This window comes from Actinia tenebrosa, unplaced genomic scaffold, assembly GCF_029948245.1.
Source record: "Actinia tenebrosa isolate PJP-AT-01 unplaced genomic scaffold, QUT_ActTen_1.0 PGA_scaffold0__85_contigs__length_37466705, whole genome shotgun sequence".
NCBI lineage: Eukaryota > Metazoa > Cnidaria > Anthozoa > Actiniaria > Actiniidae > Actinia > Actinia tenebrosa.
The window spans coordinates 34,777,758-34,793,753 of NW_028292569.1; the positions used below are offsets into that span (position 1 = coordinate 34,777,758).

General features: G+C 36.2%; 2 protein-coding genes across 3 annotated transcripts; both read left to right on the forward strand.

The window, feature by feature from the left end:
- The first annotated feature begins 2,115 nt into the window (after positions 1-2,115).
- LOC116297900 (ras-related and estrogen-regulated growth inhibitor) lies at positions 2,116-9,219 on the forward strand. Its single transcript, XM_031706216.1, has 4 exons — positions 2,116-2,996; positions 5,431-5,487; positions 7,334-7,407; positions 7,664-9,219. The coding sequence occupies exons 1-4, from the start codon at positions 2,906-2,908 to the stop codon at positions 8,144-8,146; spliced, it is 705 nt and encodes a 234-aa protein (XP_031562076.1). The 5' UTR covers positions 2,116-2,905; the 3' UTR covers positions 8,147-9,219.
- A 254-nt stretch (positions 9,220-9,473) lies between these two features.
- On the forward strand, positions 9,474-15,991 carry LOC116297899 (ras-related and estrogen-regulated growth inhibitor). Of its 2 annotated transcripts, none has more exons than XM_031706215.2 (6): positions 9,474-9,519; positions 9,621-9,763; positions 12,502-12,650; positions 14,098-14,154; positions 14,645-14,718; positions 15,138-15,991. In XM_031706215.2, exons 3-6 carry the CDS (start codon positions 12,557-12,559, stop codon positions 15,624-15,626), a joined length of 714 nt encoding a protein of 237 aa, XP_031562075.1. In that variant the 5' UTR covers positions 9,474-9,519; positions 9,621-9,763; positions 12,502-12,556; the 3' UTR covers positions 15,627-15,991. The 2 variants fall into 2 exon arrangements, with proteins under 2 accessions (XP_031562075.1, XP_088881419.1); XM_089025293.1 differs by adding an exon at positions 11,228-11,437 and having other exon boundaries at positions 9,484-9,763.
- Positions 15,992-15,996: the final 5 nt, after the last annotated feature.

A 15,996-nucleotide genomic window follows, 5' to 3' on the forward strand; every position in this document is an offset into this window, starting at 1 on the left:
TTGCGTGATAACATTTATGTTTCTTGTAGTCGCTCTAAGAAGCAATCTTTTTCTTAGCTCTCCGAGTGGAATGCCTTGCCTTCTAGCTTCTCCTCTGTCTCCCATTATATTCATGGGTTGTAAAAAATGTAAAGAAAGCTAAAATCCTACAATTCCCGTGTAAAAAGTAAAGTAATAATGTATTGCGCTAATGAATGTCCAAAAACCGTTATTGAATGTGTGGTTTTGTCTATTGATTGCACAAAGGCGCTAATGAAACTTCGAAAACGCTAATGAACCTGCACAAACATATTCATGATTGTCCAATGTTATGCTAAATTCCTTAATGAATGTTCCATCGCGCTCTTGAAACTCCGTTCGCGTTATTGTGTGCCTCTTCGCGCTAATGATAATGCTTTTTCGCTTGAATGAATATTCCTTTGCGGTTAATGAACAGCAAAAGGTGTAATATCCAAGGTGTATATATCCAACACAATTAACACAACAATCAACAAACGAATAAACTCGCAAAAGAAAGGAATTTCACCCAGTTTTATGTGATATTTTCCCCGGTTTAAATCGCAGTATAGCAAAATCAACGCAGAAATTCACCCAGTTTTATATCTGATATTTTTCCCGGTTTAAATATTGCAAAAGCAACCAAGAAACTGTATTTAAGATTTTTTTTCTTTTTCTATAAACTAGAATTATTTATGATAAGTACAGATTCATTGTGAGCTTCAAAAAATTGAATAATATTGTGGGAACTCAAATTTTGAAGATAAAGTGAAGAATGTAGATTATAGGCAAACTGAACAGCGTGAAATAAAGCCTTGGATTAGTGAAATATAAAGAAGTAATTCTCATGCACCAACGAAATGCGCAGAAGCGGACGCGCTGTAAGGACTTCGGAACTGACGGCAAATGAAATCCGATCCGCCCTTAAAATGTAAGGATTACATAGGACGATTTTGTAATCATCACTGGAGAGACTAGCCGACCCCCGTACCGTACCTGGTTTAAGGGACATATTTCCAAAATGACGTCTATTTTGTCCCCCAAGACAGTCCCACAATGCACTGCAATTCTAACTCGACCCAGTTTTTCCTCAACCTCAGAATGGCTAATATATATCATCATACACGTATTTTCAGTGATGGCACACATGATAAATCTAATCTCCAAATCCACTTACGTCTGAAATCCCCTAGTATCCTTGCATAGTGATTTATCAGGTTTATTTTGATTGATGTTATGTCATGTAATTCAGTCATAAGAATCGGATTAGAACGGAATGCAAGACCTTTGTTAAACACTAGACTTAGCACTCCTGACGTCCAGGAAATTGAAATTAATTGGATTTGCATTTTTATACATCAAAAATGCGAAGTTTTAAAGTTGCAAATAGTAATGTTCAAAACTTAATTATATCGCAGTTGTTGCATAGCTTGAAAAATTTCATTGAGAAACCGCGTGAAAGATTCTTAAAATCCGTAAATATTTTCCATTTCCAAAGAAGAATTACTAAAGGTATTTCCCAAATTCTCGGTTTCCTAACCTAGATAAAAGAATTTAAGTCCCAGATTTGCCATTCTCAGTGACCTAAATTCCAGTCCCAGTGTTGAACCTTGGAGGACTCCCATGCCAGCTGTTCTATTTATCATTCCTTCCCAGTAACCGAATTTCAATGCAGTCTCAGCACATCAAATCCCTATATGAGTAAATCGCAATAACAGCACTCCAGGAACTTTGGTGCCACAATTGAATCAGTGCTTTAATTCTTGCGGCCGAGTTTTGCGGTCGTGCCGCCGGGGGGAGTAATTTTACTATTTTTGGTGAAACTTTCTTTGCCAGGAAAAGTTTCACAAGGTCCGCATGCCTGTACCATGTTTCTTACATCATCCTCATCAAGAGTCCTATGACAAACGATCAGGAATCCATCTGTAGAGTGAACCCCTCATTAAGCGCAAACCCTTCATTAAACGGACAGCTAGCTGCACTATTTCCGAAATTTTTTTTCTTATATTTACTAAAGCGGGCACCAAGCAAATTTCCCATGCATATTTCTGTAAAACAAACCTCTATTCAGCATCCTCACCACCTCCCCCAAAGGACAAGATATGACAAGAGTATACATACGTACATCCTGAGCAGACAAATAACAAAAGAATGATTTACAAAGACACGAAAAGAGATTAGAATCGGCAAGTTAGCAGGGCATGTGATAAGTCGACAAGCTTTATCTCTCTCCATATTAAGTATCTGGTCCACCCGTTGACAATAACAAAAGTTAGTGGAATTCCAACCAGTTTACCCGTGTGAGAGCCAAGTAAACAAAGAAGAATTTATCACGTTGGTGAAAAACGCGTTCCTTCTTTCGGAGTGACTACTGAACACGATACTTGTGGCTACTCTATCAAGCTGCAGTCTTCCGATCCGTCTTGATCATATTTTACCCTCAACCATCGTCTGCTTGTGCATGGTTCTTGATTTCTAAGGAGTTTTTGAGAGTTCAAAAGAACTAGTTCGAGGATTGAGTCCTTCAGGTGTCGAGAGATCAAACACAGCCACTAAAGTTTCACTTGGCAATAAAGACTAATTTGTTTGTTTGGCCAAGTGACACCTTTTGGATCAAGCGTGATGTAGGAGAACGTCTACGATATCTTCTCATCTCTGAGTTTGAACTAGAATTTTCATCTGGAATCACTGCAGAAAAAGTCTCAGTGTAAGGATTTCTTCGCACGATTAAGCAGAACATATTAGCGTTGTGCTAAATTGTACAGTTAATGGTTGCCATCGAGCTTGATTACAACATCACAGTCACATCAATAAGGCGTTCCTCTTTTAGCATTCACCTCCAATAAATCAATAATATTACTGACAGACGAAAAAACAATTTGCAGACCGTTTGTTGCTTTACATTAGGATGAGGAGACGACGAAGTGTGCAGCACCACCAACACAGCTTGAAAAGCCTTCAAGCAGTGGTACTTGGAAAAGATGGAGTTGGGAAATCAGGTGAGAGTTGTATTGTGTAATGTTTCAAGAGCTCCTTCAAGTCGAGTGTTCTCTATACTTAACATTTTGAAATAAATTTTTTAAAAAGTTTATCGAAAGCAGAAGACCTCCTATTGTTTTTGGATTGACATCCGAGATTTTCATTTCCTCTGGTGACTTTATTCTTCAAAACGATTCGAAAACAATAGAGCCGCGAGATGAAAACAAAAGTTCAGCTATCGATGAAAATTCGGCTACATGAAGTTTAAAATTCTCATTAGTTTGAGAACTAATAGTGCACGGCAGTTAGTGATTTTATATTCACGTTCTTGTAATACCACTTCAATTACATAACTGCATTGTTGATGAAAAGAACGACAATAACAATAATGATTATAACTGTACAATTAAATGTACAACTGTGAATATCATAGTGTTTGGAGTTTTTTCTGGTTAAAGCGGTGACCAACAGATCAAGGGCTTCTTGAACCAACTACGATGTCTATCAGTTAACTTCCAGAAATTCAAAAATTCACTAGACCAGTCTATTTTTGTCGATGTTTTAACTTAATATATAAGTTTTTGTGAAGTGCTAAGTATTTTATTATGAAATCAAATTGTGGTTCCGAAGCTGAGATTTCTAGTTCCGTTGCCTTCTCTCTGCAAATGAGGTGCCAAATTTTGTATAGAAAGAAATTCCCGGCTGTTGATATTTATTTCGGTTGATAAACATGGATGATAGAGTGCACGCACTAAATCCGTGAACATTAATTAGTACTAATTAGTACTATTTCATACAGAATCCTTTGTTTTCTATTGTTTATTTATCACCATTTAGTACTAAAAGGTAGTATTTGTTTCACGGGTTTAGTGTGTGCACTCTAATAAGTAAAAAAACAAAAGCTTCTAGGTTATGTATACTAACTCATTAAAACACACACACAAACACACATGCATATTTACATATATATGTACAATTGTACATCACTTTATTTTTCTTCCAAGAACTTTCTGTGAAAGAATCTTCAACTTTTATCTAAAACAGTAGAAATACCGAAACATTTGTTGAATGATAAAGAAAAATAAATGAATAAAATTTTCAAGATCTGAGTTTTAGATACGACATTTCACAGCTAAATTAATAATTTATAGCACCAAACAAGGGAATGATCAAGATAATCATTTATATAATGTTTAAATAAAGTTGTCTTTATGTGAAGCAAATTTTCTTAAAATATTCAAAACAAAGAGCTTCTTAGACCTGATCTTCAGTAATCAGGATGTCGAAATTTAGAAAATTTGGACATTTTTGAACAGAAGTTTAGAGATTAGCAATTGTTTGTGAACGGTAATTAATAGTTCTATAAATTCATTTTCCATTAGGCGGCATTCCTTTGAGGAATTAAAAAAATCTGTCTCAGCTGAAAGTCTATGAAACTCAAGATTCAAGAAATTTTAGATCATTTGGTCATGTCTTTTTCCTCTAAGATATGTTATATGATGATTGCTCGGAGCAACATATCTTAAAGGAAAAATATCTTAAAGGAAAAATAGATGACCAAATGATCTAAAACTTGAAGCTTTTTGGTCTAGGGAGCTGTACTTCAGTGCTTGAAAATCGGTGGCCATTTGGATCATAGTTCGTGGTCCTGCTAAAAACGTGCTTCATAAAACAGATCTACTCAAGAGATAAAGTCAACCAAATGCTCCCCAAGTCGTGAAAACAGCTACCTCCAACTTAATAAAAACCAATAAATAATCAACTTTTGATAAATTGATAAAAGCGTCTCAATAAAAACATCTAATGCGGAGTTATTTTATATAAGAGCAGGACAAGTCGCATGATTTAAGTGCAATCTACTCTGATATCAGCTCTAACTTCATCGCTGAAAAGAAAGTTATTACGAGATTCCTCGTGGTAGATGATCAGTCATGATGGCGTAGGAGGTGCAAGCGAGTAAAAAAGGGTTGTAAGTGACACCCTAATCGATACCTCGATTGTCTTTTGTCAAGGGTTAAGCTGCTGGTCGATTAGTGAAGAATGAGCTAAAGAGAACCGCGTGGAATAGTTTAAATGTCGAACAATTTTGAAAACATTTCCGTTTATCTTGTGTTTCCGACAAGTTTACAAATGTGCTTGCTCAAAAAATTATTTCGTGAATTGCTTTTTCTCTTGATGTCATGATGATGATGAAGAAGATGATGGTGATGGTGATGAACAGCGATTACGGTTTAAAATGCACTTGCACAAAAACATTATCTCGATGATCAACGATGATCATGTAAAGGATGACTACAATGCCTTTTCCTTATGATGTTCATCACTAGTTGATTGAAAACCTAATTCCAGTCCAGAAAATAAATTATCTTTACTCCTTACTTTTTGGAATAATACCATGTTACAAGTGTCAAATAGTATTCTTATATATTTGATTTTCCCCTTCGTTTTCTACAGCTTTAACAGTTCGTATGTTGACAAGGCGATTCATCGGAGAATACGACGTTTCACTTGGTGAGTAGCGTAATTATCACAACCACCTCCATCGTTACCATGGTCAGTGGTGATTGCTACAAGGCCCATCACTATGGTAACAATTAGTGCTATAAAGCCATCTGCTATACCATCACCATGGTAAACATTATTTCTATGGTAACCATATTATTCGTGACTATAATAACCATGTGAATGTAAAATCTCTTCCATCTTACTTAAACCGCTACTAAAGAACAGCTTTCAAAAATAGTAGAACCATGATTTTACAGCATAAGAGGAAGCTTAAAAACTAGCTAAATTATGAGCTACAAAGGGTGACGGAATCATACGCGCATCTAGTAATGAGCCGTTGTCTTTTTGTGTGATACTTTTCTCGATAACACTAAAGAACAACAAAGATGTGCCCGCAAGAGGAATCTATTAGATCGAATTGCTGGGTATTATAGCATTTTTTCAAGTAGAAACAACCGATACAAGTAGATATAAAAGGTTTAAAAAAGCCGACAAGTGGGGAAAAATGCGATGACACGATAAGCAAGAACACTGACCCAGAACTGACAAAGCGACACTGTGCTCATTATATCAATGTTGACAATGACTCGAGTTCATATTTCTTCTCAGAACAAGAGAGGAGCTTGATTGTTTGCTGGTTCTCTCCTGTGCTTTAAGGGCTTTTCTCCGGGTTCTCCGGGTTTTTTGTCTCCTTTCGCAAAAAAGTAACTTACAATATAAATTTAAATTGGATTTAGTGAAAGGTCAGGTACTCCGTGTTAACACTGCAATATATACCCAGTTATTTTATGTATTTCTTTTCCAGAATTTTACATCACCAAAAATGACACTCTTTCACTCTGAACACTGCAAATTCTCTGAGCTGAGTCAAGTTTCTAGCTATTAGCGCTGTGCTGCGAGAAGCTATTTAAAAAAATACTGAGATAACACCGTAAGCTAACAAGCTTATTGAAGTGTCTCTGTATCTGTAATGAGTTGCTTACTAAAATAGCATCAACAGTGGGTTCATTAAGAGCTGTGTTTTCAATGGCTTTCGATAAGCTTACAGTGAAAACAAATCCTTTCCTATGAGGTTCCTATCAAACTGCCCTATATCTTCTTTTTTATCAAGCCAAGTTATTTCTGAATCACAATTAGTTGGTCATTTCAAACCCCGTGTCATTTCCAAGAGTAGCTTTTGTTTAACGGCTGCGTTTGGACGTTGAAACCCACCTAATGCACACAAGCAATCGCCATATTTTTCATTGATTTAAACTCTTGACTGCCTGTCTTCCCGCTGAATGCGTTGCCCAAATCCTCTTGTAAGACAAATAAGCGCCCAACCTCTGCTAAGTGCTATAGAGGCTTCGCACCATCACATGATGGCAGCCATGACAGGAGGCACAACAATAGTCTTTTCCCCCTGGGAAACTCCATCCTTTCTTATGTAAGGTACGGACCATTAGGTTTTTGAAAGTGTGGGGGGGGGGGGGGGGGGGGGGGGGGGGGGGGGGGGGAGGGGGGGGGAGGGGTTGGGCAAAAACCAAAAAAAAATCGAGCACAGCTTTAAAGAGTGAAAAAAATGTGCATAAGAAAAGTGCCAGAAAAAAATTTCCAAATTATGTCAAAAAATTTCCAAATTATGTCAAAAAAATTCCTGCACAGCCATGAGGCGTAAAAAAAATTCCTGCACACAAAATAAATTGCCCAATCCCCCCCCCCCCCCCCCCCCAAATCTAATGGTCCGTCCTAATTGTACCAGATTCATATTGTTACTGTCTCCTGTCATGGCTACCATCACGTGTTCGAAATTGCAGTACAGTGTGTGTGAATCCATGTGATCTAATATGACCTTTACTCTTCTATTATTTAGAGGCAACTTATCGACATCACACAGTTATTGATGGTCAGTTTGTGTCGTTAGCTATCATGGATACAGCTGGAAAGGTTGGTTCGCTTTGTCACTCTTTTGTTTGATATTCCTATCCATTTATATTCTCCTATCCATGAATCTATCTATCCATCTGATCTATCCATTCACCCCATACCATCCGTTCGTCCCTCGATCCATCCATCTCTTTCATTCATTAACTTATATACATGTACTCTATCCATGAATCTATCCGTCCATCCATCTGATCCATTCCACCACTCACCATTCTTCCGCTCTCAATTCATCCCATTTGAATTTTCCCGCCATTAGAACTCACGTGACAAGATGGACACATGCCTAACGTTTGGTGAGCTGTTTTTCATCGTATACTCAACAACTGACCGCACGTCATTTGACGAAGCTCGCCTACTAGTCAAGTACATCCAACAAGACAAAACCATCCAGTCCAGCCCCTATTTAATAGCTATCGTCGCTACCAAAAAAGACTTAAAACATTTGCGCCAGGTAGAGGAATATGAAGGACGGTTCCTTGCGCAGGATGTCGATGGACTATTCTACCAGGTTTCGATTTCAGAAGGTTACGAAGAGGTACAAAAAATGCTTGAGGAAGTGCTGAGGGCTTGTTTGAATCGAGAAAAGAACAAGGGAAGCTCGACTCTCTCTAAAATGAAGGAAGGGATTATGGTGAAGACGAAATCTCTGAGAAGAAAATCGACGAGTGATTCAACACCAGCTGAACAAATTCGGCCTACGACACTAGGGCAAAATACGTCACCTGTGTCTGTCACGTGATGTAATAATATATGATATGAACAAATGATCCCCACTTCCTCCCTTCTGGACATAGAGAGGTCACTCTTCAGAGAATTGGTCAGGTATTTTCTTTACTCCTCCTCAACACCCACCCCCAGGGAATATTGGCCCTTACTTCCTCCCCCTCAAGGAGGAGAGCTATTATATCCCTCCTAAAGGGAAAGGGGAAGCCCCTTTCCCCAGTTAACGGTATGGTTCACCTCCTCCCTCCCCTATCTCAAGGGATAGTGTTTATATCCCTCCTAAAGAAGGGAAAGGGGGAAGCCTTTCCCCAGATAACGGTATGGTTCACCTCCTCTCTCCCCTATCTCAAGGGATAGTGGGCGAACGTCTTCATCCACAAGCCTGCATATCAGATCAAGTAACGATCGATTCACAATAGATGTGTTACATCGCCTATAAATATACGTACTGCACAAATAAATTGCCTACATTATTTCGTCAAGCGTCGAAAATGACTTTTGGCTTTCCTAAATGGGTGTTGACTTAGAATGTTCAAGTAAAATCAAAGACTGTAATCAGTGACCAAAATCTTGACCAAGACATAACGGAAGACGGTTTAGTTTAACAGATAAATAAAAAGCCAATAAAACCGCAACATACATTATTGCATCAATGACTCGCAGATGGTACTCGAGAATAAATGCGTTAAGAGAAAATAATGAATGTCACAGGAATGAAAGGTTTAGTTGAGTAACGTCATCGACGCCATCTTAGAGGACATGTTTTGCGACTAGCGACAAGGCAGAGGAAAAAGACTCATTGAGGCAAAACCGAAAAATGAAGGGAATAAATGAAAGCTGGGTTTAATATAACTGACGTCATAGACGCCATTTTGGATGACGTTTTGCGACTAGCGCACCAACATGGCTGCCATGTTTTTTCTTACAGAAGAACGAAATACGACGTCAAAGAAAATATTTGAATTTTCTTCAGCTTAAATTTCTGTTCCACTTGAAATTTGCTTGTAATTTGTTTCATGCTCATCAACATATCTTGTCCAAAACACCAAGACGTTAGTAATAAAATAATAAAGACTAACTATGACGTCATATGGTTTGCTTGATTGACAGTTATTGGTTCTTCGACTTCAGACTCTATGTTATCATCTTCATCGATATTTTTTATCCTTTTTACCATATATTTGGCATTTTTTAATCCAAACCACGATGTGAAATTTTAAATAAAGCTGCACCAAAAAGAAAAATCTCGAACCTCTTTTCCTAATAAATTGCAAAATTGAAAATTGTTAACATTTTTTGTCGTGGCATCATGCAGTTAAGATATTCTTCTTTATTTATATCCTGCTAGTCGTATATCTAAACAACTTAAAACACCTTCTTAGATGAACAGTAAGTGAAAGCTGGAAGTTTAATGAATTTTTCATGATTATATTTGTTTGCCATCGTTTCTTCGCATCAAAAAGCTCACCAGGATCTGGTTTGCCAAGCAGGTATTGCAGTGACCAAACTAGACTTACGATAAATTCCTTCCCTTCTGTCATACTGTGCTTATTCACCACTAAGCAATATTACTGAACTCTGAATTTATGCTGATATAAGGAGTTGGTAAAGAAAGAGGATAACAATTCAAAAGGTTAGTAATGTTTGATTTTTAAAATCGTAATCACACAAATTTCATATTTTTTATTTGTCTTGAAGTTTGAGCTTTTTTTGCAAATAGAGTTTGGCTCGTGTCCAGCAATTCTTCGCGGAATACACTGTGTGTTTTTGTTTACTTATTTCCTTCTATTTTATAATATCACACTTTTTCTGGATAAACATAGTTTTTCTAGTTCATAATTCAAATCATTTTATGAAACACAAAAATTATACTATTACAATGTAACTGATCGGTACACAAAAGTAAAAAAGATGTAGTCAAACGGAACTTTCAACTACCAGAAGTAAATTTTATTTTCTTCTCACAAACCCATTCTTAAGTTTATCAGATCAAAGAAGCATAAACTGCCAATTTTCGTAGAATATTAGAAAGCTTTAAGCAGATTATAATAAAATTGGCTAGTATTTGTCTGCGCCTTCGATACAACGCAATAGAATTAGTCTTGTTGTTAAAATAAGTCGAGTTTCGGCTCTCAACAGTAGACGTATAACGAACATCGTCTAATCCATTCGCAGCAAGGTTTTAATAGCATTTTGTAAAGAAAATAGTAGTAGCTTAGTAAAGAAATTAACTTATCTTACTAAAACTCGCTTGAAAAAATGTTTATACAAAATATCGTAAAGAATTTCAAATATGCAACTTGTAAATTTAATGACGGAATTCACTAAATATTAATGTTCAAATGAAGAAATTCGTTCGACGTTTTGCACTGCTAAATGTTATAGAAATTATAAAGATATTTATTAATGAATATTTTCAACCCCAATAAGTTTCGTATTCCATTCGCTGTACTGAAGACACAGATTGATATATTTTGATGTGGTATCAGTCAACCATAGGAAATTGTCTAGATGGAATCAGCTTTGCAGTTAAAACTCTTAAGCATTGATTTTATCAGTAAAAATCCTTAGAAATAAAAGAAGAAAAGCCTCTTTGCTAATACGGTTTTTGGCTATATTACGGACGAAAAACACAAGAAGTAGGTTTGCTTGGACTATAAGAACTAACTGCGCATGCTCAGAAATCTCGCAAAAGCGCTCGAACCGACTTTTCGGGATGAGTAGAAATAGTGGAATTTTTACCGAAACCTTTTTTCATCAGAAAGCAAGTTTTAGACGATTTTATTTTGTCGAATGAAAAAAAATTAAAAGCTAAAAGCAATCTGGAGAGATCGGTGTTGCATAGAAGCTTCCTATCTCAGCGCGCAATCTCTTCAATGAAAAAGAAATCGTCGAGCATGCGCAGTATCAACGTCGGCGATGAAAATCGGAATTTCTCGACTTTCCATCTGTTGCACGTGTAAAATTTCTGTGACGTCGTTTGATGTCGGTAATCCATCACTAATCACGTGCTATCCCAAAAAAAATTAACCGATGTCTACAGGCAAAACAGCTGGATGCATCCCAATATTACATATCTATTTTGACTGATCGACAGGGGTCTATTCTCTATGGAACTCAATTGAGCAGCAAAAAAACAGACTGGCTATCCACAGGACTACCTCGTTGCCCCGAGAGATAAAAATTAATTAATTACTTAATTGATAAAAGTACTCACTCATGAACACATGCAAAATTCAACTCAACGTGCTTGCTAGCGACCTGACAGAACTATAACTACAAAAGCTGCGAAAAATACAAAGAAAAAGTAAGTTCGTTTAAGTAAACACTCTTGCAAAAATATATATAACTACAATATAGTTAAGAGACAGTTTTCATCGCTTTGTGAAGTTACATAATGGATGGCTGCACTTAAAGACACTTGTTTTGAAATCTCCCTATCTTTCTTTCCGTCTAGAAAATATTTCGATAAGATCTATGCAAAACTCTTTCAATTTGTTCATATTGTTCTTTGATATTGTACTCGACTTTTGGAGACCTTTGTTACTGCATGTCTTGAATTCAGTTAGGTTTATGGATTTGACAAAATTCCGTGTAAGAATTATTAGACCATTTTCATCATTCGTCAGCTCATGAAAGAATCACTCATAAGGAATACCTCTTTGATAGTCTTTGATCTTTATCCTTAAAGAAGATAATTCATTGATAATTTGTGCAAACCTTTCAAGTACTTATGTAATCACCTTTCTGCGTTGTAGTTAGGGGAACCAACTCTATAAGATCTAGCTCAATAGTTCCATAACAATCGACTATGATTTTAAACATATATATTGATATTACAATCAACTTTTCCAAAATAATTGTCGCATTTGAAAGACCAAAAAATCTTTCATTTTTACAAATATTTAATTCCGTGCATTAAGGACAAAGAAAACACTTTTAATCTTATTGCCAAATACATTATTTCCTAGCTTTTAAATCCTCTTCATGCGATAACATTTTCTAGGCGAGTAAAAGACGTTTCCTGGTGAAACTCTTAAAGCATCTTAACCAACATAGTTTTCATCCTTGCCTTTCAGTATTGGGCTGTAGTTTTGAAATCAATTCTTTAGTAAAATAAAAGCCTTCAATATAATCAAAAGGGAGTCTGAAACAAAGAGTATAGCCTAGAAGTGTGAAAATGGATTTAATCTGACCAAATATTGTGTTTAAGATAAACCATGCCAATCAGGTCAATATATATAATGCCCTGAGCGCGTGGGAGAAAGATTTTCTCTTAACTATGATTATTCATGAAGAATCTGCATTTTTATTGGTCTAAGATATAATCTCAATTAGTGGAATAAAAACCGTATGTTCGTATGGTTTTAGGTTATTTCGTGGTGAAGTGAAGCACAGAAGGAGCTAAAGCTAAAAACTGAAGACCATGAAGAATAGAAGAAAGCTTGGCATTTCTGCCCCCACCGTCGTCAAGAATATTCGAGTAGTTGTTCTGGGAAAAGATGGTGTTGGAAAATCTGGTAAGAACAGTGATTTATATTTATTTATAATTTAAAACTCTCTCCTGTAATTAAAATCTATTTGTTTATATTTTGAGATTTCTGTTATGGTTTTGCAACGTATATTTTTCATTTTATTACTTCAGTATTGCACTACACTTTTCTCATTTTATTCCATTATTAGTTTACGTAATTTGTGTTTTTTATCACTCAGCTGCTTGCTTTCTACTTGTTTTTTCTTCTTTTTCTTTCATCCATTCATTCACTTTTTTTTCGTTCTTATTTTTTCAATCCTCTTTCATGTTATTGATTCATTGATATATGTTCTATCAATATTTTAAAGAAATTGCGTTGAGTATTCTGTATATAGTGGCATCTTAATACAACTCTGTCTATATTTCTTAAATTGCATGACAATATCTAAAATTTATGCATGTATTAAAACACACCTTGTGAGAAGTTGTCTAAATATATCGACCCAGAAAAGTGATTGCCAAAAATAGCACAAAGAACCATGTATATAATAGTCTTAGGCCACTAATCTATCTATTCTTTATCACAGTTGACTATGTTCAAAATGCATTCCTTTTAGAAGCATAATCCTTTTTGCATAACGATAATGTGTAGGACGGAAAACATACTGGGAGAGTCTTTTAGGTTCGGTATTTTAGTGAGAGCGTTTTGTGTTTGATAATCTTAAAGACAGCATGTTATCTAGGGTCTTTGGTGTACATTGAGCACCAATTATTTGGTCGATTCTCGTGAGTTTAGGTAAATTGTTCTGATTCTATCGATTGATAATGAAAGCTTTGCCAATTGGACAGGCGGAACGTACCCTGAAATAGATCCATCTATTAGAACAGAATTGAAGAGAGCGGTCAAGCAAGAAAGAAAACAAAAGAAAGGAAAACTAGGAAAGGAAAGAAAGGACGTCATGAATGAAGAAAGAAAGGGAAAAACAACATCAAAAGAGAGAGAAAAAACGGATTGAACGATCTAAGAAAATCACTAAATGGATGGATAAAAGATAGATCAAAGACGAACGGATGAATAGATGAAAGAATGAATTCGTATATAAACATATATGCATGTTTATATATGACTATAATTTTGGCCCAAACTAAGAATATTTTGACAAGCTAAGGTATTTTTCACGGATGTTGATCTTTAATTAAATCCAATTCAATTGTAAAATATTTTTAGAACACTCAGTTTTGTGTTTACGCGTCATTGAATACAATACCCTCCATGCCTAATACGGGTTACTGACTATTGGACCGTTAAAGGTCAAGTTTGTTACTGCGGTTTCATGCTCTAGAATTTACTTACAAAATTATTTCACAATAGAGTGTTGTTTTGGGGTTCCTGTGGTGCGTTGACTCGTTCCCACTCTTCTATCAAAAAAATAAAGCATAGGTAACCCATGCTAAAAAGTCATATAACAGTACTATCATTTTCTCTTTTCTAGCCTTGACTGTTAGGCTTCTTACGAAGAGATTCATTGGCGAGTATGACAAAGAATTGGGTAAGTTCTGGGTCTATTTCTAACTATTCTAAAATGGCATATTTTACTAAGTCAGATAGATAAAGTGTTAGTTTGTGAACCATGACGTCATTTCCTGAAAGTCCTCCTAGTAAATTGGATCAAAGATTATCCAGAAATCTTTTAAACATGAAGCCGATTAAAACTGACTTTTTTTTTAAATTTCTTTATGCTGTTCGTTGCTAGGAAAACGGATTTGTCTCGTTGTTGTTGCTGTTGTTGTTGCAGGTGCTGTTTTGGTTTTAATTTAGTATTTCTTATAATGAGCGCAAAAGCGCACGTACAAAGATTAAGAATGTTCCAGAACATTAAAGAAAATTACGATAAAGTAACGAAAACCATCGTCGTTTAGTCGCCTGTTAATCTTATTTATAGGATCTCTGCGTCAATGGTGGTCGGAAGTGAAAGAACTCTTAACTAAATCACTTAACCACTTATCGCTTCAATGAATATTCTTTGTTTGAAATTCTAGAAAACACATACAGACATCACATCGAGATAGATAACGAACTGGTAACACTGGATATTATGGATACCGCAGGATATGTAAGTGACAATGACATACACCAATCGGTCACGTGACTATTTCCCGCCATTTTTAAGAAAAGGACTGAGTTAAAAATTCCCTATAGACATAATTTTATTGGAATTTTTTGCATTTTCGCATCTGCTATAGGTCTTGAATAATTCACAAGTGAGAATGATGATTAAAAAGACGTGACCGCCATGTTCGTAACGAATGAAACAAACGAGAAATTCATTATTTGTTACTGAAATACACCAAGATGGCGACGTTGAAAATAGCGGGGAAACATTCTGACATTCTGTCGTTACGAAACATTACATACGAAACCCACATAGTCTCTTGTCAAAGACCGAAATGGCGGGAAATAGTCGCAATATATTGTCAACCGACCACGCTCCCTTCCTCATTATTGACTTATTTTCTTTATTTAACATTGTAGAATTCAAACGAAAAGTTGGATCAATGTGTGTCAGTAGGAGATATTTTCGTGGTTCTCTACTCAATAACAGACAGGACGAGTTTTCTCGAGGCTGTGTGGATAGCAAAATACGTCAAAAACCGTAAACAACTAGACTCAACAAACCTCGTCATCGCGGGCACAAAACGAGATCTCGAACACTTCCGAGATGTGCAAGACACGGAGGGAAGTAAACTAACACACGAACTGAACTGCGGGTTTTACGAGATTTCGATATCGGAAGGATTTTGTGATACTTTGGACATGTTTCATGATATCTTACGGCAGTATTTTGAATCGCGCAAAGCAAATGACAATCTCATTCCATTGGCTTCTCCAACTTCGCCAACATCACCGACATCACCAATCAACCCACACAAGGAAATAAAGAGTCCGTCGTCTTGGTCCAAGGTTAAAGGACTGCGTACAATACCTTTCCGTAGAAAATCAGTACAGACTGCAGCGAGTTAGATTACTTTTAGTAACAGAATCCTCGCGTTGGTAATACTCAAAGGAGTAGACGTCTCACATTGAAAAACATCAGTAAAGCTAGATAAATACATATTATATTTAGATCGTCTAGCATTGTGGACTTTCTTTTTTGAGCTTCCTGTGGAAGGCGACGGAAGAGGGGAACTGTCTTGCTTTCGTTTAGTCGCCCTCGGTAAAATTATCATAGACACAAGCAGCTCACTAATATATGTATAGACTGTAGTGTCTCTAATCACGAAAATTAGTTCTTCCTCAAGGGAAATATTTAATGATTTTATAGAACTGAGGTAACTAAGCTATCATGAGTCCACTTAGCGATAAAAGTAATAAATACGATAAAACTTTTTTT

Bases quoted from the DNA above. Each gene is read 5' to 3' on its own strand.
- LOC116297900 (XM_031706216.1), top strand. From the start codon at position 2,906: ATGAGGAGACGACGAAGTGTGCAGCACCACCAACACAGCTTGAAAAGC. The intron at 5,488-7,333 runs GTGAGTAGCGTA...TCTATTATTTAG, and splicing joins AGAATACGACGTTTCACTTG to AGGCAACTTATCGACATCAC. The intron at 7,408-7,663 runs GTTGGTTCGCTT...TCCCGCCATTAG, and splicing joins TCATGGATACAGCTGGAAAG to AACTCACGTGACAAGATGGA.
- LOC116297899 (XM_031706215.2), top strand. From the start codon at position 12,557: ATGAAGAATAGAAGAAAGCTTGGCATTTCTGCCCCCACCGTCGTCAAG. The intron at 14,155-14,644 runs GTAAGTTCTGGG...TTGAAATTCTAG, and splicing joins CGAGTATGACAAAGAATTGG to AAAACACATACAGACATCAC. The intron at 14,719-15,137 runs GTAAGTGACAAT...TTAACATTGTAG, and splicing joins TTATGGATACCGCAGGATAT to AATTCAAACGAAAAGTTGGA.